Source organism: Kryptolebias marmoratus, linkage group LG20 (assembly GCF_001649575.2).
Source record: "Kryptolebias marmoratus isolate JLee-2015 linkage group LG20, ASM164957v2, whole genome shotgun sequence".
In the NCBI taxonomy this organism is placed as follows: domain Eukaryota; kingdom Metazoa; phylum Chordata; class Actinopteri; order Cyprinodontiformes; family Rivulidae; genus Kryptolebias; species Kryptolebias marmoratus.
In genome coordinates, this window is record NC_051449.1 from 26,667,234 (window position 1) to 26,693,268 (window position 26,035).

The window sequence follows — 26,035 nt, forward strand, 5'->3', positions numbered from 1 at the left end:
CTACTTGATGCAGAATTTTTGTGAGCAGACTCTGAGGGTTTTCAGCTAAATAATAATAATAATAATAATAATAATAATAATAATAATTTATCATTATTAATACAAGAGATGCTGAGTAGTGGTAAGCCATTCAATTTTATAGATCTTTAAAAACTACTTTTTTGGGGTTTTTTTTTTGGATGAGTTCAGACAGTTTTTAATTATCAAACAGAAAAGCAGTGGTTAGTTAATTAATTATTTTGTTCTTTGTTATGTATGCACATGTTTTCTCTTGTCCTACTGGTACCGTGTTTTTAAAAATTTGTTTAAAATAAATAAATAATGTATTTGTTATCACATGCAGATGCCAGATACCATGCTCTTTTATTTCCCCCTTAAAAAAAAAAGAATGTTGTTGTTGTGAGTTATAGTGCATGGGTGTTAAATGAAAAATTATCAAAAAATTTCAAACATAGGTAGGAGTTTGTGTTTGACATTATTTATGCACAAATTCAATCAGCAATATATTATTAATATATAATTAAAATACAGAATAACATTTTATCCTTACTTAGTTACCTTTAAAATAAAACAGAGAAAACAATATGTGGAACATGAGCCTTAAGAATGATGAGGTTTTGCATCAGATTATGTTCAGTTCTTTGGAAATAAGCTTTCATACTGATAGTCTCAGGAGAACCCAGTTTAATTCCCACAATAAATTGGTCAATTAAAACATGAAACAATTGATTTAAATGACCCATTTTTATTATTTTTGATGTTTTTTACTTGCTTTAATAAAAGAAATACAAACAAAATATCTTAAATACTCAAGTGGCCCCCCTTCACATTGTTTTCATTCTTCAGTAAATTGTGGATGAATTCTCCCCACCCCAATACCACTGCCATTTGGTGATCATTGACATTTAGAAACATGATTTAAAGACTCAATTTCTCCTTTTATTTCTCTACAGTAAACTTAAAAACATTCTCTGCTCAGAACAGTTCGCAGAGAAAAATAAATTCAAGATTTTCTCGTTCAGGATGATTCATGCTTTATGAAAAACTGATGGCCAGAGGGTGAACCTGCACCTTTTTCCATAATATAGTTTTATCATTATTATTTTGAACCCATTTTCCTACTAGTTATGATAAAATACAAAGTTCATTGTAAAAACCTGAGAGTGCAGTACTACTGCAATTAACTTTAAAGAGTCTGGCACACCCAGTCATATGGTTGAATAATATGGAAAGCAGTCAGCAGATTATCAAAAACATTAAAATTACCTTATATGAAACTAGCAGGGAAGAATGTCTCTGCACACTAAGTTTAAGAAATGGGCATATTGATACACATTTCCAGTCTGGTTCATTTAGTCCTTCCATAAACACTTGTTTCTTTCAAAGCAAACAGGAAGAATGTGCTGGTGATGGTTGTCACTCATCAAAGATTTGGGGATCTTGGTGAGTTTCACTCCATGGCAACTGGACTTTTAGATTTTGTAAGACTTTTTTGCTTTTTAAACTGTGTTGAGCCATTAATTGTTGTAAGCTGCAAAACTCACATGAACAGCCCTCTCCCTGAAGGTACTTGAAGTGTTTTTGTTATCATGGTCCATATGATGCCTTGGTCACTTGCATGAGGGTGCAAATTGGTGTGAAACTGGGGATCAAATTCAAAAATACATTGGGGAAGAATGGGGAGTTGAAACCTGAGACCTTCTCCTCAGTTTAGTGTTGGACCTATCTGTTTAAATGAACAGTCTGATTATTTTGAAGTGTTGTTATCTCTAATAAGTACCTTAATAGCCAAGACATCAGTCACAGACTATGAGGTATGGAGAAAAGGGCAGAAGTCTTTGTCCAGGCTAGGTTAACAGCTAGTCAAATGAATGCCTGATTTTTTTTAAACATAGACTTACTTAATAAGACTTATAAAACAACTCTATCTCAAAAACAACATACTAGTGTAAAAGAAAATGCTACATTAGCGAATTTTAAACCTCTACACTTTAGCATGACACTGTTTGTTAAGTTTGCTGAATTCTCAACCAAACAACGTCCATGGTATGCAAATATTTTTGTGCAGAGTATAGACTGGTATATGCCAATGGTAAATGTATCAGTCCTCCAGAAGTAAATTTAATATTAGAGGTTTAATATTAGCTAATGTAGTGTTCTTTCACACCACTGTGTCATTTTAAAGAAAAAGATCAGATTATCCCTTTAACACACTGACCACAGAAGAAATTCCAACGTTTAATGGGAACCCAGAAGTTAAAGCCAGAGTGGTAACCAACCTATTCACTGGTTACAGTATAAATTGTAAGTCATGCCTCTTCATGTAAACAAATATAACATTGCTGTTCATAAAATAAAAAAAATTAAAAACACCTCAGATATCTGTTTTTTAGGTGTTGACAATTGTTGATTTCTGTAGTTCTTGCTTTACTGCTGTATGTTCAAATATATATATTTCTCAAAAGTTTAGTTATTTAATGCTTAAAACAAAAGTGATGCGCAACACTATGGTTGTGTGCAGGGAAGTAGGTGAGGCTTAAAGACATACGTTGCTAGTGCGCAGATTCTTGTTCCAAAAATTCAGCGTTGCAGCTTCCACAAACTGGGTCCTGCTGGCTTCAAGTCCCAAAAACAAAATAAAGCAGGATGTGTCCAGTATTATATACACTCGCCAGACACTTTATGTGCTTTGTTAAATTGCTAGGTAATACAAATAGTTAAACAGCCCATCACATGGCAGCAATTCAGTTCCTTTAGGCATGTAAACGTGGTGAAGATGACTTGCTCATGTTCAAATCGGGCATTAGAATGGGAAAGAAAGGGGATTTAACTGACTTTGAATGTGGTGTGGTTGTTGGTGACAGACAGGAAGTGCTGAGTTTTTCAGGAACTGCTGATCTACACACAGCCATCTCTAGGGTTTAAAGAGAATGGTCCAAAAATGAGAAAATATTCAGTGAGCAGCATTTGTGTGGCCAAAAATCCTTGTTTATGTCAAAGATCAAAGGAGAGCAGAATGGGAAGAATGGTTCAAGATGGCAGAAAGGCAACAGCAGCTTAAATAATCACTTGTTTTAAACTAAAGTCTGCAGAATACCATCTCTGAACGCACAACATATCCAACCTTGAAGCAGATTGGCTACAGCAGCAGAAGACCACACCTGATGTGACTTCTGTCAGTTAAAAACAGAAAACTGAGGTTACCATTAACACAGGCTCACCAAAGTTGGACAATAAGAGATTTGAAAAGTATTGCTTGGTCTGATGAGTCCGAATTCACTGGAATACAAAAGTCTCCACAGCCACCAGATCTCAATCCAATCAAGCACCTTTAGGATGTGGTGGAAAGGGAGATTTACATCATAGATGTGCAGCTGACAGAGCTGACAGCAACTTTGTGATGCTAACTTGTCAATATGGACCAGAATGTCTGAGGAATGTTTCAGACATTTTGTTGAATCTATGCCACAAAAAACTAAGGCAGTTCTAAAGGAGGAGGGGGTCCAATCTAGTACTAGCAAGGTGTACCTAATAAAGTTGCCAGTATGTATGTAATTGATGGTTTACAATAGATGTCTTCCTTCCTTCCTCTCTCAACCCATCTATCTTCCCTGTCCAAATGTGAATATTACTGCCTTTTAAAGAGTGTCTCTTATCTTTGAAGTGTAAGTGGACCACTGAGTTTTGACTTGAAGAGCAGCTCTTCTGTGTTATGCTAAGCATTTCTGTAGTTGTTTGTTTTCCCGTATATCACACAGAATAAGCTTGAAACTGCATTTTTCAGTTTGAATTAAGAAAAATCCTTGCATGAGAAGAAAAACATCTTCAAAAGATCAAAAAGACATTCAGCTACCTTCAAATGGAGAAGGACAAAGAGGAGAACGTTTCAGTACAGTACAAGAGCAGTCCAAGCAATCAGTAATCTAATCCAATTCAGAGACAGTACAGGTGGAATAGATGCATGTTGGTGTGGTAGAGGTGTTAACAGAGGTTGTGCATTCTGAAGAAATAAAGATTTAGGAATTCCTTTACAGTAAAATGGGGTGTACCAATCCCAACATTTAGTAACTTGTCTCACTCTTGTGGAACCACAAATAAAAACATTTCAACAATCACAATGGTGAATATGAAGCCTGTAAGGTTGTATTTAGATTGTTGGGCTCTTGGTCAGAAGTCGTTGTTGGCAGCATCAGGGAGTGGGATGAATCTGGCAGCTTTTGATGGCTGATTATATTGCATGTGAAAGTAAGAAAGACTAAAAAAGATTAACTAAAGCTTTAGAAAGGAACAGAAAGCTTGTTCTGATATCATCTATCTTGGAAATCCCATTGGAAGTGTTTAGTAAAATTGTTGCCTACGACTGAGGTCAAATTCTACTATGAACTGTTTTTGAAGCTTACTTGCTCTATAGAGATGCAGAGAATCACATGATTTATATGTATATTCCAGATGTTGTACAACATACTTCCTTTGTCAGTTAATTTGACAATGCGTAGTTCCTAATAAAAGGGAAAAATGTTCCTCTGAATTAAGAAACATGGTTCTCATGCTTGGCAACATGATTTGCAAATACTCAGGAGAAAACCAAACCTGCAACTCCACCGTTTTACAAAAACATGCCATTTCTTACAATCATACACATCACATGTGGAAATCAAAAGTAAAAACATTTCTTCCACATGGGATCACGTGTATATACATGGTAAATTTAGCTGGGTTTTGTACATAGGATGGCTGTGGGGTCAGCCATGACCTTGGTGGAGTGCCAAGAAAATAAACTTTGACTACAGCAGGGGGCTACAACCTTTACAACTACAAGAACCATTTTTATTATTTCTCCTATGAAATAAAATTAATAAAAATCCTCAAATTTCATTTGACCACTAAGATAAAACAATTGATAAAGTTTAATTATTACATATTCTGTATAAATACCTAGTTTATGTTGCGTTTACATTTTATTTTTTTAAGTGTTAGTCAAAAATGAACAAAATATATAGTTCTGTACAAGAAAATTATACAGTACTATTTGTTTCATTTTGTAAAAGAGTATTGCTTTTGTTTGTACAAAACTACTTATTTTACTTGTTTTGTGAAAAACAAAATTAGTAGCCCACATAGAAAAAAAAGTATTAGTTGCATCCTAATGTTTCAAAAAAGGTAAACATAAAAACTAGACCAGTTTGCTGGTTATTTAAGAATTAAATGTGCTCAAATAAAAGGCCACAATCTTTATTTAACTGAACAGTTAGATGACTTAGCTTTATTAGAGCCAGTATTTTTTCTTCCTTTTTTGTAGAGATAATACACTGTAAATTTCTAATATGTAATATTTGATGCCTTAAAATCTGGTAATATTCAATAAATGTGCAAAAGTACTTTCTGTCTTTACAGAAACTTGTCTTAACTTTGTTGAAAAAAATGTTAATTTTCTAGTGTATTTGAAGAGAAATTGTTCTGTCTGTCAGAAAGTTTTATAAAATAAAAAGCAGGAAAAAGGCTAACAACCTATTAGTTCAACAATAAAAGTGATCATTTTAAACATTTTATGGTGAAAACTTAAAAAACTGTGGAAACAGTCCCTTTAAAATAATTAATATGTTCTAATTTAAAAAAAAATATTCACAGGTAGTCGAACCCACCTACATCTGCTGCAGGAATTCCCCACATAAACTGCAAAAATGTAAATGGGAAAACTGCTAAAAAGATCCCCATTTCTTTTGTCAGTTTAAATGTAAACGACATTGCTCATGTTCATGTTGTATTTAGTCAAAACTACAATGACCCACTTAAGAGGGGTTAAAGGGCCACATGGGGCTCCAGAGCTGCCAACAGCCAACCCAAAACCTGGAGAAGTATAAGTGATTTATAAGTGCTGACTTCATGTTATTAATTACCAACTTGGTATGTGACTGACTTTATTACTCATATAAATGTCATAAAAACTACAGAACAACCGTCATTTTTGATAAGACATTAGTCTCATAGAGACCAAATAAAGGTTTGGGGGTTCTTCAACAGCTCTGATACTGCATTCAGTTTATATTCCTGAATTTAGTGTTTCTGTAAAAACACACAATTAAACATGTGGTCATTATTGAATGACCACTTCCTAAGGTCACCAGGAGCTTCTTTTGGAAATACAGCCAAACTGACACACTCAACATGATGATCCATAAAACAGTCTTTATAAATTTTTTCACCTCTCGCAATACTTTTATCTAGAATGTTTAACTTTCCAGAAAACGTTTGAAATGTGTGCCAACAGTAAAGAACACAAGACAAATTACACTTCTACTTTTTTTGTTTTTGTACCTTTAAAAACTCTGCTGTCAGAGCAGGTTTGACAAAGCTCAGGAAAACAAAACAAAAAGACAACAACAGCCTGGAAAATTCATGAAACAGAACATATATTGTTCAAACACAAAAACAAGTATGTGTTCAGATGAACAAATCTTCAGACTATACCATGCTATGTGCTTAGTAACAGTAGAACCTTTAACAAGAATCAGAAACAGTGATAAGCATTTTAAAGATGTTTTTAAGTTGCTTTGAAAAATGTAAAAAGTTAATTTCTTTCAACCCTATGACTCTTTTAATGTGTTTAGCCCATTATGACATCATTGCTTAGTAGTAAGGAAAGGGAACCTGAAAATCCACCTACTGAGTTCTGCACAAAAACTGTTTATGACACCCAGATAAGAGGTTTGAAACCATGCCCTGCAGTACACCAAAGTGTCCTTGGGCTCCCCCCACTGTTCCAAAAATGTTAAATAGTACCAAGACAAGTGCACATGTGTAACATTTCCAAAATTTTTCTTGACAGCAATGTTCATTGCCCTGCAGTACACCAAAGTGTCCCTGGGCTCCCCCCACTGATCCAAAAAATGTTAAATAGTACCAAGACAAGTGCACATGTGTAACATTTCCAAAATGTTTCTTGACAGTAATGTTCATTAAACAAGCGAAAAGTCACAGGTATTGTTTGATAAAACATCTATAGGTTTGCTTAGTCTGCTTCAGTATGCAATTTTAAACAGGTACAAAGCTCACACCAGGTTAGTGTGGCTTATTGAAACTGCTGTCAAGCAGCATGTTTCTCAGTCCATTTATTTATTTTCCCTGTCTATCGATCCGTACTCTGCAGTTCACATACTTGTTTCACTGTGAGGTGTTAAACTTCCATCTAGATCAATGTGATTTTCTGTTTTTTCCCCTCCTTGTCCTGGTCTTCCATCATCCTCTTCCCCTACAGGTACTACGTCCTGGGTGCAATTGAGTGGACTAGTTTTAGATGACAGAGGACTGGACCCACTGCTTGAGCCAACAGCAGACCTCTCCGTATGATTCCTTCTATGGTGACTTAAGCTTGTGAAATGCACTTCACCTTCTAAGCTCCTGGCTGCTGAGCCCTCTCCTCTTCCCTGAGAGTTGCTTGAACTGGCTGACTGTTGCCCCAGGGATGGAAGTTGGGAGGTTGTTGGCAGAGTCTTAACCTCCTGTGTTAAAGAACTATGAGATTTAGAAAACCTGGAAACTGTGTCTTCATAAAATACTTGATCAAACTTGGGGGAGTCAGTGGAAGATGGGGTTGCGACAGGAGTCATCACAGCCATGAGAATGTCATCCTGAGCTTCAATGAAATCAACCCTGAGGGCTCTCGTTGTTTGAGGGCTACTAAAACCTTGCACAGAGGTACACGTGTTGTCGCAGGCAACACCAAGGCTTTCTATTCTATGTGTCACCAAATATTTGTCTCCAGTTGCACTTTTTTGGGGACTGGACACAACCTCATGCAAACCCTCTTTGATGATGAACATTGGTCGGATGTTGTCAAGCCCCTGATCCATGGTGCTGATCTGACTTAGATCCAGGGGCGGGGGGATGTGCTGCCTAATACTAGTGTGAACCCCTTCAATGGTGGGTAGTAAAGAGCTTCTTTCTGCTATTTCTAATGAAGAGTTATCAACCACATTGGAAACGTTTCCAGGATTGCTGACATTAGTTTGGGGGACCTGGATAGAGGCCAAAGATTTTATCTTTCTCTGCTCTTCTGTAGGTTTGTTCTGTTTCTCCTGGATGCCATCTGTCTTGTTGTCAGGATTTTCTGGCTGCTTTGCACTGAGATGTTGAGGGGAAGACTTGTTTGATAATGATTTGACTCGTTCAGGGGAGCCGTGCTGAGTGACTTCTTGATACTTTTGGGACCTGACTGGACTACCAACCTCAGTGTTTGAGTAGTGTTTGTGGTAGCTCCAACGACTGGGGGACAGGTGATTGTCAATAGGAAATTTGTTTTCTTCCCTTTTTTCCACCAACACATCTGTGAGTTCCATGCTCCGTGTAAATGCATCTTTTACATTTATAGAAACAATGCTTCCACTTCGCTTGGCTCGTTCAAGAGCTTCCCTTCTCTTGATGGCTTTCTCTTGCCTTTTCTGTTCTCTATAAAACTCTGAGAAGTTGTTGACGATGATGGGAATGGGAAGTGCGATGACTAACACACCTGCTATACAGCAGAGCCCCCCTACAATCTTGCCTAGCAGGGTTTGTGGATAAATGTCTCCATAACCAACAGTTGTCATTGTAATAGTAGCCCACCAGAATGAGGCAGGAATGCTGGTAAATTTGGTGGCATCTTCATCCTTCTCAGCAAAGAACACCAAGCTAGAGAAAATCATAATCCCCATAGCTAAAAAGAGGATGAGGAGGCCCAGCTCATTATAGCTCCTTCGCAAAGTAAAGCCTAAAGACTGGAGTCCAGTTGAGTGCCTGGCTAGTTTCAAAATTCTCAGAATCCTCATAATGCGAAAGATCTGGACAACCCGGCGTACGTTCTGGAACTGCATCACACTCTTGTTAGATTCGGTCAAGCAAAGGGTCACATAGTAAGGAAGGATAGCCAACAGATCAATGATGTTCAGTGGAGCTTTGATAAAATCCCACTTGTTTGGTGCTGACAACAGGCGAAGCAGGTACTCCATGGTAAACCAGGCAATGCAAACAGCTTCCACATGGGCTAGAGCGGGGTTGTCATTGAACTGACCAAATTCATCCACAACCTGAAGCTCTGGCAGAGTGTTGAGGGATAATGAGATGGTGGAAATGATGATAAAAAGAATGGAGATCATGGCCAGGATCTGTAAGACAAAAACAGTATTGTATTATATTAACTTTGTTTTATATCTAATATTGTATTTCTGTATGAATAAGTTGGCTAGATACAAGTATAACCTTGCAATGGAATTACCATGTATGGTAATTCCATTGCAAGGTTTTAATTACATGTAATGACATTTCAGCCCATATATTACAACCCCCCACCCCATTTCAAAAACCTATAAAGAGAATCTCCAGTGTCTTAGCTGAGTGATATCTGAGTATTCTCCCTTCAGCCCTTGCTAGGACACTTCAGGATAATTGTAATAGGATTGTGTTGCTATCTATAGAAAGGATAGAGGAAGGTCAGAAGTGGTTACTTATTCTTTTCTTCTGAAACAGAACAGAAAGAAGAAAGCAGAAGCCAGACAACCTAAGGAAATCTATGAATCAAAATTAAAATTAAAATAATAAACAGTAAAATACAAAAACAACAAAAAAAAACAACACAAAAATAAAAAAAATAATTATTCACACCTGCAGTATTTAAAGCACACATACAAACCTGTGCATTGCCTGGACTGACTACAGGAAAACCTATGACTCAGTACCACACACAACAGTACACTAAGAGCCTTCATTGAGAATGGGAGTGGGGAAGACAACTCTAGAAGCCAATTTAAAGCCAACTACACAAGTCAGTATCAAGTGCAGCATATACCAAGGTGATGCTCGCCAGGTCCTTGCAAAAAGTAGATACCTTTCCTAATAAAAATATTCAGCCCCTTCAATATTTTATGTTTTTATTGCTGTCATAAATCAATCATTGTCAATATAAATTGACCTTCTTTACAAAATTATTTTCAAAAAACCCTTCTTCAATGTCCAAGTGAAATCAAATTTCTAGAAAGTAATATCAGTTAAATAAAAATATGTAGTGTAAAATAAGTGATTGCATAAATATTTACCCCCTTTAAGTTACTGTCCTAACTGAACTCAGAAAAAAAAATATTGAGAAGTACAAATCATGGGATGGATACAAAATGGTAAATGGCTTGCACTTGTATAGCGCTTTATCTAGTCCAAGGACCCCAATGTGCATTACACTACATTCAGTCATTCACCCATTCATCCTCACATTCATGCGCTGATGGTGTGTGAATGTGAAGGCCCTAAACATCCTCAGGAGTTCTGTTAAATCCATCATCAAGAAATTATATGACGTGTAAATCTCCCAAGAGCAGACCGTCCTCACAAACTGAGTGACTGTGCATAAAGGAGAATAGTGAGAGAGACTACCAAGACCCCTGTGAGCACGCTGATGGAGTTCCAAGCTTCGGCAGGTGAGATGGAAGAGACTGGGCTACAACAGCTGTAGCCCAGGTTCTTCCCCAGTTTAAGCTTTATGGGAGAGTGTCAAAGAGAAAAAACTCATTAAATCTTGACTAGTGTTTCTAAACAGTCTAGACAAACTCTGAGGGAACATGAGTGTGCATGTATGCATCCAGTGTGCATTGACCACAGCTAATCCATCCATCTACCCATCCAATTTTTTACCCGCTTCTTTTTTTCTGGGAGCACAAGGAGCTTGTGTCTCTCTCCAGTCATCACTGTGTGAGAGGCAGGGGACACCCTGGACTGTTCATCACAGTCCATCACAGGGCCACATGGAGACAAACGAGACAAACAATTATTTACACTCTCACTCACACCTAGGAACAATTTAGAGTTACCAATTAACCTAACATGGATGATTTTGGTATGTGGGAAGAAACCAGAGTACCCGGAGAAAACTCACTTGTGCACAGAGAGAACATGCAAACTCCACCCAGAAAGGCCCCAGGCCAGGAGGTGGTCCTGCCTGTGACCTTCTTGATAGGAGGCGAGGATTCTAACCCCTGCTTCACTGTGCCACCCACAGCTAATCAAACTTACCAAACACAAAAATGGCTATAACTTTGTTTTACAGCGACTGAGCTAAAATTTTATGTGGTAATAGATGAGACTGTTTCTCAACACATACTCCAACTACTATAGGATCTTGTGAGATCTCATGAAATTGTACATAACATTATTTTCAAGGTTTGACAAAAAGGCTATATTGTCATTTCTCATTGTAAGATGATAGTGTAAAACTCTGGCATGAAAGGCAGCGGGCAATATGCATTCCTTCAATGAATACTAGGCCTTTAATTGCCTCCTATATTCTTATTCTTAAATATTTCAAATATTACAAAAGCTGGTAGGTTGGTGCCAAACTTTTTGTTCTCTAAACCTCATTTCTTACACTGACTAAAGCCCTATTTGCACAGGATAAACATTATCTGGGGACCTCATGTAATAAATAAATTACTCCCCAACATCTGCTTTTTATGTGGCGCATTCGCACGAGATAACCAATGCCTGAAATTTTGCTGAAATTCACGAATATCTTCCGGATATGATGTTAACGTGCTCCGTATTGCGTAACATAAGGTTTTCTACTTTTTTTGAAAATTACTTTTTAGGCTATGGCCACAGCTTGGTGCTGTGTTAGTGCCAGCGCTAAGCAGCTGTAGTAACAGGGACTTGCAGTCATGGGACGCACAGCTGCAAGCCAATTAATTTTTGTGTTTTGCTCCATCAGACTGCCAAAACAGTAATTGTAACGTTTTTTCTTATCTTTAATACGTACGAGAGAGAGAGAGAGAGAGTGTGTATGTGTGTGAAGAACGCTGATGAGATATGAAATAACCAGTAGCCAATTGAATAAGCTACCCTTTTGGGTTTATATATTTGTAAATCTGACACTAAAGGAGTCAGTGCCTCACCAACCATGAACCTCACCGCACGTCACTGTGTAGTAGGCTACAAACAGATGAAAATTATTCTTACTGCACAAAGCAATGCATGATGTCAGCCACCATTTGCATGTGATTTTGCTCCTTCAGCCTTTGCTTTTTTACGACGATCGTTACGGGTCAATTGGATTTTTCTGGCCCAGGACACAAAAGTTTATCTTTGCACTCAAATGCAGCCTCCATTGCCAAAAGCAAATAAAAATGCGCCCAGGAAACAAAAAACGCCTAATTATGTATCAGAGCCCGCCCATTTCTTTCCAAATCACAGAGATGCCTATTCGCTTTGGATTAGTATTACCACAGTGCAGTGGCCTCTCCTGACAAATTTATCATATTGCCAGCGATTTTCTATCAAATGGGGCAGCTTTAGAAGTGTCACTAGAACCTAATTTGTGTTTAAACTGTTTGTGTCCTGTTGAATTTTCTAAACTGTCAAAAATAAAAAATAATAGCTTTATCCAAACCATCAACATGTCTGCCATTTCCCATTCTAACTAGACCTGTTCAAAGATGTGTTTCACTTAATTAATATCCCCATTTTGGATCTGCTTAATCTGTCTTTAATGACTGGTTATGTACCACAGGGCTTTAAGGTCACTGTAATTAAACCTTTACTTAAGAAACCTGATCTTTATTCAGGAGCTCTGGCTAATTATAGACCTATATCTAATCTCCGATTTATCTCACAAATTCTTGAAAAAATAGTTGCAAATCAATTGTGTGAACATCTTAACAGAAATAATCTGTTTGAGGACTTTCAGTCAGGGTTTAGAGCTCATCATAGCACAGAATCAGCACTGGTGAAAGTTACTAATGATATTTTCATGGCCTCAGACAGTGAACTTACTTGTCCTGTTAGATCTCAGCGCTGCCTTTAATACAATTGATCACAATATTCTATTACAGAGGCTTGAACATAATATTGGAATTACAAGAACAGCTCTAAAATGCTTTAAATTTTATTAATCACACATATTTCAGTTTGTTCATATATGTAATAAATCTTCTTAATACAAGTTAGTCATAACTAGGTAAAGTTATCAGACAGCATGGGATTATTTCCATTATGCTGATGATATTATTTTTCTTTTGGCTGTTCCCTGTTCAGGGGCTACCAAACCGAGTCATCCTCCTCCATCTTACACAGTCCTCTGTGTCCTCTGTCTTCACTCCAACTACCTCTGTGTTCTCTCTAACTGCATCCACATATCTCCTCTTTGTCGTTTTACTGGCAGCTGCATCTCCAACATCCTTCTACCGGTATACCCACTGTCCCTTCTCTGCACATGTCCAAACCATCTCAGTCTGGCCTCTCTAACTTTATCTCCCAGTCGTTCAACCTGTGCTGTACCTCAGATGATTACATTCCTAATCCTATCCATCCTTGTCCCTCCCAAGGAGAACCTCAGCATCTTCAGCCCTGCCACTTCCAGTTCTGTCGCCTGTCTTTTCGTCAGTCCCACTGTCTCCAAACCATACAACATAGCTAGTCTCACTACTTGATTCTCTTCTTCACCTCCTTACCACACTGCCCAATTTCCTGAAAAGTCAATCCTAAGCCCTCCTGCTACACCTATTTGACCTCTGCTCCTTGTAGCCTAACTGTTTCACCTCCCTCCCTCTCATTTACAGACACTGTACCAGTCTAACATACTTCTCTACCACTCCAGATTTCCTCATACAAAACCACAGCTCCAAGAGTTAGTGTTCTGCTCTGTACAACAGCTAAAAAGAGGAACCAGAGTATCTGAGGGGTCGTCCTGGTTCATAAACCAAAACCATCTCTCTGACATAGTCTGTTACTCAGCTATAGAGGGACTTAAAAAAACAATAACATTTAATCAAATTAATCCTAAAATTAACAGGCAAGCCAATATAAGAATATTAGAAAAAGACTAATGCAAACTCTCTCTCTGGTCTTAATCAGAACACTCGCTGCTGAATTCTGAATCAGTTAGAGCTTATTTATTGTACTCTTGGAAGGTAAAAAAGGAGAGCATTACAGCCATCCTGCCTGCTAGTTAGAAAACCATGCATCAGTCTTTTGGTGTTGTCCAAACAGAGAAATTGTCTCATTTTGAAAATATTTTTAAATGATAAAAAGCATATATGTGGTTTAAAATTAAATTCTGAGTTGAATATAACTTCAAGTTTTGTTGCCTCTTGGGATGGTTTTAATACATGGCTCTTTCAACATTTTGGGTTGCCGACCCCTGCACTAAACAAACAGCAAACATCAGAGAGGAAAAGGCCACCTCTCATATGCTGACAGAGGTGAAAAAAATCAACTTAATGTCATTATTAGAGATGTGAGAAACTAGAGGAATTTACAGACTGAGAAAACAGAAACAGTGAATAGAGAGGATAGAGTGTCTGAGCAGAGAAACCTAAACCACATTCAATATATGAAAATATTTCTGGAACACACACTGGCTGAAAAACTGTTTCTGAGAAAGTCACTGTTTATTTATAGTTATTTTCATCTGTAACTGGAGGAAGGGTTTGTCTGTTGGTCATCAAAGAACAACCTCCTACATTTAGATGTTCAAAATTTATTCTAATTAACAACAAATTCTCAGGGATCTTTGTTAATCTTTACGTTAAATAAAATGGATGTACTGAAATCTGATTTTCTGATTTACTAAAGAATTGTGTGACTTTTGATACTCATCAAAAAGAACGAACCAGACATTGTGTATGGATATAATCCACAAAGCTTCCATAAAGTGTGACAACTGTGTCAACTTAACCTAATTTAAATTAGTTATATGGACACAGTTAGAATAAAAAAAGCCCAAATGTAGGTAAAATACTGCTGTTACAAAGTGTTCAGCATTCAAAACCCAGCACTGTTTGTCACAAATGGTTAGTGTGGAATATTTAGTCTTCTCTGTGAAGGTGGCACCTGCAACTTCATAAAAGAGAAAGAAAAACATGACACAAAACAACAAAAGACAAAGGGGAATGAAAGAACGAGAGACAAAAACAAGAGACAGAACAATAGACAGAAGAATATATGACAGAAAAAATCTGAACATCATCATTGTCAAACATCTTTTTTTTGCCCTGTTATGTCATGGCCGACAAAATAACACACATAACGACCGAGTTGGGAAAGTGGAACAGTGAGAACCGATTACCCCCAGATCAGTGCCATGACATCAATACACAAAACTGCAAGTTAACATAAAGACGGCAGGAGAGAGCTAACATTGTTAACTTGCAGCTAACCTGATGCTAACCCGATGCTAACTCATAAAAAACGTGAACATGCTTGAGAGTAGCATTTAAGAACTCTCACACCAGAGTAAACTAATCAACAGCTGTTTCCGACTATGACATTTGTTTAATTACACATGGATTGTCTATATTTTTTCCTCAATAACAAGCTGCTCTGAATCCCTAACTGATCTGATCATAGAAAGAGCCGAAAACATCTGAGTGGTCTCTTCAATGTTCGGTATTAAATAAAGTATAATTGGTTTTTTTTTAATGTACCAATTTTGATTAATTTTTCCAGAAATGTTGGGGTTGTCACAAGAAACAATTAACTAAATATCAGTGGTGATCCAGATCACAATCTGGATCAGACTATTTTTCTATTGATGGTATGATCTTGGTGGAGGTTTGCTCCCAGTTGTTATTGTTACTGGTAATGTCTCTGTGACACTTGGCATTATAGGTTAGATTTGAGGTGGGACTATGACATCATAGTTTTCAAAAGGTTGTGTTTAGACTGTTCACATGAAAACAAAGGTGGCATTTAATGATTTTCTCACTGTGGAACCAGTTGTTGAAAAATTCCATTTAGGGCAAAGGTGTCAAACTCCAGGCCTCAAGTGCCACTTTCCTGGAAGTTTCAGGTTTTTCTGCTCCAACACACCTGATTCAAATGGTTTCAATTACCTCCTCACAAAATCATCAAGTTCTGCATGACCACAAGTCATTCATTTAAACCAGGTGTTTTAAAGCAAGAACACATCTAAAATATGCAGGAGAGTGGCCCCTGAGGAATGGCGTTTGATACGTGATTTAGGGGTTGCTAAAATGTTGTTTCTGGTGAATGCAAAGCTGAAATAATAAAAGACTTTTACATATTCATGCCAATGCCATTCTCATGTAAATGGGGCCTTGATAAAAGCTTTCTTTCCAAGTCCAGCTTGACAGAGTTTTCCAGGTGAATCTTGCAACTCTCCTGTTTTTTAATCCTCCCTGGAAAATGTTTCAAATCATTATAACCAGTCCTCTACTTAGTGCCATCTCCTCCAACAAGCAAGAATTGAAAACAAAGAAGGATTTTTCACTAAGTAGTGATCGAACAACATTATGAGGACCAAGGAACACACCAGACAGATCAGGAAGAAAGTTGTTGAGAAGTTTAAAGTGGGGTTATAAAGCAAGAGACACAGCCTAACCTGCCCCTAATGATCAGTTGTCACTGGATGTTTCTATCAAGATGAGGTTAGTAAACACCGCTCTGACCATTGGACCTGAGCGAGGCCTCTGCTGTACGAAGTTTGTGCTTGCTGTTCTTAGCCTCATGTGTTAGCAGCTCACACTAGAACCTACATCACAGGTCCCTTCTACAGGGACCATTTTGTCTAACATTGCACACCCTGACTTCCGTTGTCAAGCTCTCTAAACTAAGCTGCTGTAATTACTGTAGAGCAGGATACTGAGGGCCATCATATACCAGTTAACTGAACATATATAACCAATATCACAACATATTTTCCTAATTAGCCATTATTCTACAAACCTGTTTTACCCATTTTTGGTAACATACATATGATAAATAATAGTGAACTACTTTATAGGCTAGATAAAAGCTCAGTTATTCTTGTCTAAATACTATTAAATACTACTGAAACTTGGCGTCATTTGTGGAAACAACAGAAGCGCTATGAACAACGTTGGCCCTGTGTTGTTGCTGTTTTTTAAACTTATGGGGATTCTCCTGAGACTTCAGGAAGAGAGGCGCAGTGGAAGAAATGCTCTGGATGCTGCGATTGTTGCGCGGAGTAGGACAGCTGTTATCTGCCGGAGATTTCAGGCTTCACAGCGCGTTAAGCTGGGGGACAGACGGCTAAACGTTGCAGAGTAAGCTGACGCTGTTGTTTATAGTCCTATTACTTCACCACTGTTCCAAAATTGTCTATTGTTGTTTTCTTTGCTCTTTACGCTTGCATCTGACCACACCCATGACCAATGAGTGAACAGGAGCTAAGCTTGCGTCACCAACAAAAGCAGGGCTGGCCCGCTGGCCCTACTCCAAAGCAGGAACCAAAAAAGCAGGGACTGGCCTGGAAGAAATGCTGGTGGAAACATGCACAAAGCAAGCCGAGTAGAGTGGAGCCGGGACCTTTAGAGCCGTTGGAAAAGGGGCATACGATGACATCACAACTTGCTGGCTCCAGGACCAACAGTTGACTATAGACCTGAGTGCTGTTCTAAATGGAGTACAAGCTCTACCCACTCAGTGCACTGCTACATGCAACAGTATGTGATAATGTGGAACCCCTGGTGCAAAATGATGTTCAATATTTGATGGTGAAAGCAAGAAGCAGTTCATTTTTAGTGGATCAGGATATTAGTGTTTATATTCAGAACTGTGTTAGGTAAGTCTGTAGCACGCAGCTGCATTAAGAGAATCCCCAGATGAAATCCTCCTCCAGCTGTGGTCCTCCTCTGCTCCTACAGCAGATGTTGGAGGTAAAAGTTGTTTTGTTTGTTTTTAACAGGATGGGTAGATATGTTTTAACAATGTTCAGAGGGCTGGCAACCCAACGCACAGATACACACTTTTTCTGTAAAGTTTCTGAACTGTGAGTTTACTGACTGTGAGGATGCTACGGAGGCTGATGGAGGAGGGGGGGGTGGTTTGTTTTGGTTTAATCACTTACTGATAGCTAACACACTAACACCTAGGATACTTTATTTAGTTTAAAATATTTGCTGCTTATAACCGAATAATACCACTGGTCATTACATGATCATTACAACTGCACACGACAATTACAGATCAGTAAGTTCTAAAATTAGTGAAAAATGTTTTTCAGCATAAAAAAAACTGGATCATTGCACAAAAATGTTTATGTTTAAAGCTCATGTTTACTGTGGATAAGGCCTGCTGAGCCGTGTAAATAAAATGCCTTTGTAGGTGATCTCAGATTGTTTTCATCAGTAATCCTCCCAGTAACTGTTGACTGATAGATGTAGGATCTTAATATGAGCTGATTGTTATAGTCTGACTGCTGAATATTCCAAAATTTTAATTCATTTTCTTTATAATTTTTTATGTTTGTTAATGATGTCAGCACTGAACTGGAAATGCTCCTCCAAAGGAGTGAAAACAGGAAGGAGCAAAATGGGCAGAGAAAGATAAGGTCAGCTGTCACTACACATAATACATACAATGAGATTTGGAGTGTTGTTACCATAAAATGCTCATTGATAATAAAAAAAGTACAAACTGATAAAAAAAACAGACAGTGCAACATTCATTCAATCATCTGAATTGGTTTACAAGATATGTCGAAATAGTAAAATGGTTTAATAAATTATTTACAAATTTGGCTAAAAAACTGAACTTAACCCTCCTGTGGCCTTCAGGTGAAACTGATCCAGAGTTACAAAGGCTTCTCTTTCTCTCTTCAGTTACAAGGGCTTCAGGAGGGTTAAGAACAGCGGTGGAAATTAAAAATTTTATCCACCAGCCACTATGGCTAATCAGTAAATTTAAAATTTCTTAAAATCTTTTTTAGTGATTCATGAGGTATTTTGCTAACAGACAAACTGGGCTGTCAATTTTAGGCAAAGATCTTGCATAATGACTAAAATATCTAACATTAATACAATCATATAATATTATCTTATATATTATATTATACACCTATCACTCTTGGCTCTGAACTGCAGTGTGTGTGTGTGCTTTCCTCTGATGAATCAGATTTTCCAAGTGGACAGGTATTACTTCTTTTCTAATCAGTGGCAGCTCTTGGCTGTTCCTGTCACCAGGAAGTAGCTCTCTGATTGGCTAAAACCAGTGAATCAGTGAGCCGCGGTGCCTGTCAAAGTCCGGCGATGTAAGCAGCTTCCCTCCTGCTGACACTACAGTTCCAACATGATCACATGGTACTTTAAAGGCCAGTGCTGCTGTATTTTTAGAGCCAAGAACCATCTGTAATGTAGACGTTAGTCCTGAAGAAAAATCCAATCCATGTACTTGTACATCTACAACTGATGTAGACTCTCAGTCATCCAGGACATGGCAAATCCAAAAAAGTTAAAAAAAAACAAAACAACTAAAGTTCTATTCTGTAGTTGAAGACGTACCACTTTCCATCCAAACAATTTTTTCAATTCAAAAACTGAGTTGATAGAGCTCTGTGGACAGAAAGTGAAACGTCTTCAACTACAGAATAGAAGTCCAGTTGTTTTGTTTTTTTAACTTTTTTTTTGTATTTTTTGGAATTAACCTAATTCAAGATGGGTGCCACAGCTAATCAACCTACCAAACCCAAAAAATCAGTGACTAGTCAGTTTTACAGATATTGAGCTAAAATTTGGTGTGGTAGTAGATGAGGGTCATTTGCAGCACATTCTCTGAGTGTTAACAGATTATGCAAAATCACACAAGATATTGCAATAACGTATAAGACTGTACATAGCACTATTTACAAGTTTTGACCAAAATGACTACAACTCCATCATTTCTCAACATAAGGTGATATTCGTCTAAAATTGGAATGAAAAGAAGTGGGCGACATGCATTTTGTCATGTGTTGTAAATGACTTTCAGCTACTACTACATCAAATTTGAGCTGAATGTCTGTAAATTTGACTGTAAATTGAGTAATAGCCATTTTTGTGTTTATAAGATCAGTTGACTGCAGCAGCCATATTGAATCAGTTTGACTCCAAATGTTAATAATTTGTATATGTAGAGTACTTTTAATGACTGAGATTTTTATTAAAATTTGTTTAACATTTCATAAGATATTTTGCTAACAGACACACACAGACACAATTGAAAACTTGGTCCACATCCTGGTCCAGGATTGATCACAGCAAATTTACAAAACCTCCCTCAGTGTGATGGCATCATGATACTACTACACTCTTAGTTCTCACCAAAAAGTTTACTCCTGCTGTTTTCTGCAACTCCGAGACAATCTCCTGCATCCTCACCACACCTTTGCCCCCACCCTGGCAAAACTCTCTCAAAAAGTGGTATGATGCAGCAACAGGTATCAAGTCCAAGCTCAACACCCAGCCATCGAGGAAGATGGCCGCTCATCCTGGCTCTTGTTCTGGAATTGGTTTCTTTCTGTTAAAAGGGAGTAGTTCCACTGTCACCTACATGCTGCTCAGTTTGGGGAACTGTGACGAAGAGAAGATTAGATGCAATCTGCTCACTTCCTTAAACAGATAGCTTTTACTAAATGGCATTTCATAATGTACTGAATCTGATTATATTGTGTTATAACTTGGACTAAATGGACTGTAATTGGATTTTGTATAAATAAACTGAGTTAAATTGAACTGAAGCCTGTGCTGGGTTGTTTGCATGACTTTGTCACAATCACAATCTTGGCCTAGACATAAGACCACAGTAGTCAGCCCTGTTTCCAATTCTTAATGACCCAGCTAAACAGCTGGGTATGAGAGCTCCATATCATAGACACTACCACCACACTGATAACTCACCACAACCTTGCTGCAGAGGTTTTGTGCACACTCAAAACCATTGCGTTATCCCTTATAATGGGAACCCATTGCATTCTTAACAAGACCTTGCCAAGACCCTGCAAATACAGACCATGTTCTGGCTGATTTGTTACATTGTAGCAGGGTTGTGCCCAGTCTATAGGACGTTTAAGAGTCATTTAGAGTTGCCAGTTATTAACAACTCTGATTTGATTTAAAAAATATCCAAAACTGATTACTATTTAATATTAATTATGTCACGTTAAGAGTTGAAATTCTAAAGTGTGCATGTGCAGCGCCCGGACGGTTTATGGTGAGCACACAACAGAGACACATTAACAAGACAGGTGACTGAGCCACACAACAGCTCCTTCTGCATTGAAAGCCAGTGTTTAGAAGAACATTGGCTTCTCTGAAGTTAAAATACATAGTGACCTAAGATTCTGTAGTGATGGATGTCAGTGCATCCCATGTTAGAGCTATCTCACCTACTTTCTTCAATGTTTCCACCACTTTGTTTCTGTTCCTATTGTATCCAAATAGATCTCATCAAGTGTAGGAATGACTGTGAAGCTCACAATCTATTGTGAATTCAAAATGTGAAACATATCACACAAGTCCTGGTTTTTAAGGACTTACTGCAAACTCAAGTCCTTCACAATAAAAGGTACAATGGACTTTGTAACTTGCTTTGCCTTTTCTGAGTTAGGTGGAAACTTTGACATCACTTACTCAATGGTCCTCTGGTTATCAGCAGCAGCTAATACTGGCTGTTTTTTCTTCTTCTTGGGTGAAAGCATGTACACAACTGGCATGATGTAGCTCTTGTCAATATCTTTTATCTCTTTGACTACTTTTTATGTTAATTTTGTTCCTAAAATCTTGTTTGAATGAAAACCTTTTTTATTCTGCAATGTAGAGCAAAACATTTGGTTTCTTTTAGGTTTGAGAGATTCTCTGCTCAGGATTTAGTTTGAATTGTGATTGTGGATACATTAATAATTGTTTTATAATCACATTGCTGCTCTCGTAATCAATTTGAAATCGAAGGAAATTGTTTGCGGCCTGTGTGTGTGAGTGTCACCATTACCTTTGCAGCTACAGAGGAGCTGGGTTTCTCTAAAAGATCCCAGAGCTTCTGTCTTTTGTCAGGACAGCAGCCTTGGTCCTCCTCTTCTCCCTCCTTGTCTCTTAATGTCTCAGCCTCCCTCCTCAATTCCTCATTCATCTGTTCCTTTTTCTGGTGGTACCTGGCCTGACAACAGGACTCCAAGTAGATCTCATCAATGCCCCAATAGTCCAACTCCTGGCCAAAGGACAGGGCGCACATCTCCTCCATCATGTGGAGCTTCCCTGTTCTGTAGAAGTTGAGGATAGAGGAGAAGGCCACTGGATGCCGGTCAAAGAAATACTCATTTTCAGTCAGACTGTAGTCGTCGCAGATCTCCAGCAGGGATTCATGGGTGTTACAGTCTCTCAGCCGTCCCAGACGGGTTCGGGGCAGTCGATCAAGCGTCCTCCACAGCACTTCATGAGTGAGACCTCCCACATTGAGCCGGACTCGCCGGGAGCGGGCTTTGGTACGAATTATGTTGATTGGCTCAGGGGGAAGCACAGGTGGGACAGCGGGGCGGGGGTTGACTTTGGGAGTGCTTAAGCTCACCCTGTCAGTCATGTTGAGTCTGCCTGCCCTGCTGCCGTTCTCCAAGGCTGACCCCTAACAGTGGTTACAGTGGTCCGTGGGGTTTCTGAGCTTGGTCAGGATCAGTGGGATGAGGGTTCCAGCTGGTTTGAAGAAGTGTGCTCAGGTCAACCAAGCTCACCTCACTCTGTTCAGGCTGGTATGATCCTGGCGAGATCCATAACTGGAAAACAAGCCATCACACAGTTGGACCAGAATCAATTAAATCATTTAATTTATTTAAATTGAACAGTTATAGAAAGTGCAATGACATAAATATAAGCAAGCTGACATTACTCAGGGCTTGTTGGTAAAACTTTGGCAATAAACCCAGCAAATGTCTTCTGATGGTGAAGATTTGTTAAAAAACATCTCTGAAAAAGGTAAAAATACATAAAAACAAAAATTATCCTTATAGCAAATGTATAAAAGTTGCATAAATAACCAGATTTTCTCAAAATAGCAAAGGTATTGTGTGTCTTCTTCAGGCATAAAACAGAATTTTGTGCATCTGTCTAATACTCAAAATACCACATAAGGTGTGTGTGTGTGTGTGGGGGGGGGGGGGCACAAACTGTGCTGCCAATCAAACACAGGGCCTTATGAAATCATTATTAATTTTTTTTACAAATTGACTTTTTCCATTTTTTATTTTTTCTGAATTCTGTCATGAACCTCATTTTTTTCACATGGTTTGAGACTCATTATTATGTATCAAAACATTTTCAACATTTAAATTGTAAAAAATCTGGGTCTTCCTGGGTTTTATGTTTTGACATTTCAGCCAGAAGAGTGGATGTACTCCAATCAGAAGATCAGTGGTTTGATCCTGAACTCTTTCACAAGATGAAATGCTCCCTGACAGGGTTAACTCCAATGAGTCAGTGACAAAATAATGAAGAAACAGCTTGTATTATCTGCTAGTGCTAAGAATGTGTGTTGAGGATCAGTCTTAGCTACTACCACACCAAATTTTGAGTCAATATCTGTTATATTGACTAAGTTGCAGCAACTTCTGTGATGTCTAAGATCATTTAGCTGTGGCGGCCATCTTGAATCTGGTTGACTCCTAAAGCTAACCAGTTGATGATGTATATCCAATGATTATTTTGTGAAGGTTTTGTTCAATTCGTCCAGCGGATTTTTACATATATGTGTCCTGCTTCAACAGAAATATCATAATCTCTTGGTGGATTTGTTTTAGTTCTGGTCTGCATCAACTTTCTGCAACAGAACTACTATTTTCGGATATGACACCTAAAATATCACATGCCACGTTGATACTGTTTGATATTTGCTCAAAAGAGTTTTTAATGAGAAACAAATCCTGCATGAGGAGCAGAAGGAGCTGTAATCTGATTGTGTAATCATATGTTCCATCAAATCCCGCAGGAGGCTTTGGGCTTCAGGTCCACCTCAGGTAATTATAGACCGTCTATCCCCTCCTGGGACACTCACAGGACACGGGGACACGTCAGGAACCAAGCTGCAACGTCACTAAAAACCGCTCCTAATCCCAACTCAGTGACAATCTATTCCTGGAAATGAAAAAAAAAAAAAAAAAAAAAAACCTTTGTAGACTTTAAACTGGACCGGTACATCTTCCGTTCCTGAAATAGAGAATTAACATCATTTCACCGAGTTCGAAAAGGATTTGTTACATGTATTTATTAAGTCAAAATTACATAAATCACTTTAGATGGATAAAATTGGAGTTTATCTGGGACTCTTCTGACTCTGCAGAACTGTCCCTGAATCAGCACCACAACCTTTTCTGTCACTAATTACAGCAACTCCACCTAATAAAGTCATTTAAAGATCCGACAGAAACCCACCTGTGCAGCAGCTGATGATACCTGGGAAAAGCTGAACTTTCTGCCTCTCACCGGGTCCACGCTCTCAGTTGTCCCGGTTCCGACCCGTTCCTCCTGCCGCTGGGTCCTCATTCGAGCCGAGAAACCGGCGGCTGCTGCAGATCCACATTCTAGTGCCGAGAAGGAAGCCTGAAGGAACACACGAGGAACCGGGCTGGATCCGAGAGGTTCTGGTCAGAGGAGGAGTGAACAGTGAAGGGATGAGACGGTGGAGGAGGGGGAGGAGGTGGAGGAGGTGGAGGAGTGGACACAGAGCCAATTGGATTGGTTCAGCTCGGAGGACTGATCCACATCAACAGCTTGTTTCCAGTTCGGTTCTTCCTCCTGCGGGTTCAATAGGAAACCGAACCCAGCTGAACTAAACAAAACCTGCCTAAGAACCGAATGAATTTAAAATTAAGCCATATGCTGTGAAATATTGGCAGTAACTGACAGGGTTAATTTCAGAATTTACCGTCAACAAGACCCAAATAAAGATTTCAATCAGCTCATTCTTCACTTTTAATTGAGATTACGGCCATTTTGAATGGTAAATGGTCTGTACTTAGTGCCAACAACACAACATAATCAGTGCCCTCATTGCTCAAAAAACACCTGTAGTGTTGGACGAAGTACTCAACTATAGTACTTGAGTAAAAGTATTGGTACTCATGGTCAAATCTCACTCAACTACAAGTAAAAGTTGCTCGGTCAAAAATGTACTCAAGTTAAAGTACTGAAGTACTCACTTTTGAAAATACTTAAGCATTCAAAATTACATGCATTTAAAAGTACTTAAGTATTCAAAAATACAAATTAAATTTTCCAGTATTAGTATGTTGCTGTATAATTTTCAGAGTAATTTTGCAGAACCTTGTAACTTTCAGAAACCACCTGATGTACTGACGCGTAGAACCACTCTGCTGCAACTTCTACACCACCTGTAAAGAACTTCAGCATAAAAATGCCACAAAAAAGAGTTTGGTGTGTTTTTAGACAAAAAATAAGGATTTTTTTGTCTAAAAACACACCAAACCAGAGAGTCTTGATTCTCCTCACACTTTCACTATGGAACAGAGGTTTAAGGTTGAATCTATTGCCACAAAGTAACGTCTAGCTTCCTTGAAATGTAGTGGAGTCAAAAGTACAATATTTGATTTTGAAATGTAGTGGAGTGAAAGTTATAAGTTCACCCCCCAAAAAAATTACTCAAGTAAAGTAAAGATTCTCAAAAAATGTACTTAAGTACATTAATCAAGTAAATGTACTCCGTTACTGTCCACCACTGAACACTTGTTTGGAGCATTCCACAGGTGAACAGGTTAATTGGAAACAGGTGAGTGTCATGATTAAAATGATAAAGGGTGCATCCCCGAAAGGCTCAGTCGTTCACAAGCAAGGATGGAGTGAGGTTCACCACTTTGTGAACAACTGCGTGAGCAAATAGTCCAACAGTTTAAGAACAACGTTTTTCAACATACAATTGCAAGGAATTTAGGGATTTCATCATTTAGTCCATAATATCATCTAAAGATTCAGAGAATTTGGACAGATCTCTACAACTAAGCAGCAAGGCAGAAAACCAACATTGAATACCCGTGACCTTCGATCCTTCAGGCGGCACTGCATTAAAAACCAACATCATTCTGTGATGGATATTACCAGGGGCGTCACTAGGTTTTAAGGGGAAGGGGGGCTTAGCCCCCAGGAGATGCACAGGATGTGAGCAAACGTAGTGGGCGAGAACAAAATTTCTCAAACAGCTAACAAAACCTGAGTTGCTTTTCCACATTTTTGGACACATTTAACAGATACCTTACTGTGTAAACGTTTTAAGCAACCAATTATATTTT

At 38.4% G+C, this 26,035-nt stretch overlaps 1 protein-coding gene across 7 annotated transcripts; it reads right to left on the bottom strand.

The window, feature by feature from the left end:
• Nucleotides 1–729: 729 nt before the first annotated feature.
• On the bottom strand, nt 730–24,919 carry LOC108250514 (potassium voltage-gated channel subfamily B member 2-like). Of its 7 annotated transcripts, none has more exons than XM_017440422.3 (5): nt 24,165–24,919; nt 23,788–23,867; nt 22,627–22,703; nt 21,739–22,513; nt 730–9,140 (listed from the first exon to the last, which is right to left on the bottom strand). In XM_017440422.3, exons 4-5 carry the CDS (start codon nt 22,321–22,323, stop codon nt 7,149–7,151), a joined length of 2,577 nt encoding a protein of 858 aa, XP_017295911.1. In that variant the 5' UTR covers nt 22,324–22,513; nt 22,627–22,703; nt 23,788–23,867; nt 24,165–24,919; the 3' UTR covers nt 730–7,148. The 7 variants fall into 7 exon arrangements, with proteins under 7 accessions (XP_017295911.1, XP_037837803.1, XP_037837802.1 ...); XM_037981875.1 differs by having other exon boundaries at nt 22,622–22,703; XM_037981874.1 differs by lacking the exon at nt 23,788–23,867 and adding an exon at nt 23,901–23,939.
• Nucleotides 24,920–26,035: the final 1,116 nt, after the last annotated feature.

Excerpts from the sequence above, each read along its gene's own strand:
- LOC108250514 (XM_017440424.3), bottom strand. The coding sequence starts at position 22,323 with ATGACTGACAGGGTGAGCTTAAGCACTCCCAAAGTCAACCCCCGCCCC. Across the intron at positions 9,141-21,738 it reads GCTCCTCTGTAGCTGCAAAG|ATCCTGGCCATGATCTCCAT; the intron begins GTAATGGTGACA and ends TTTGTCTTACAG.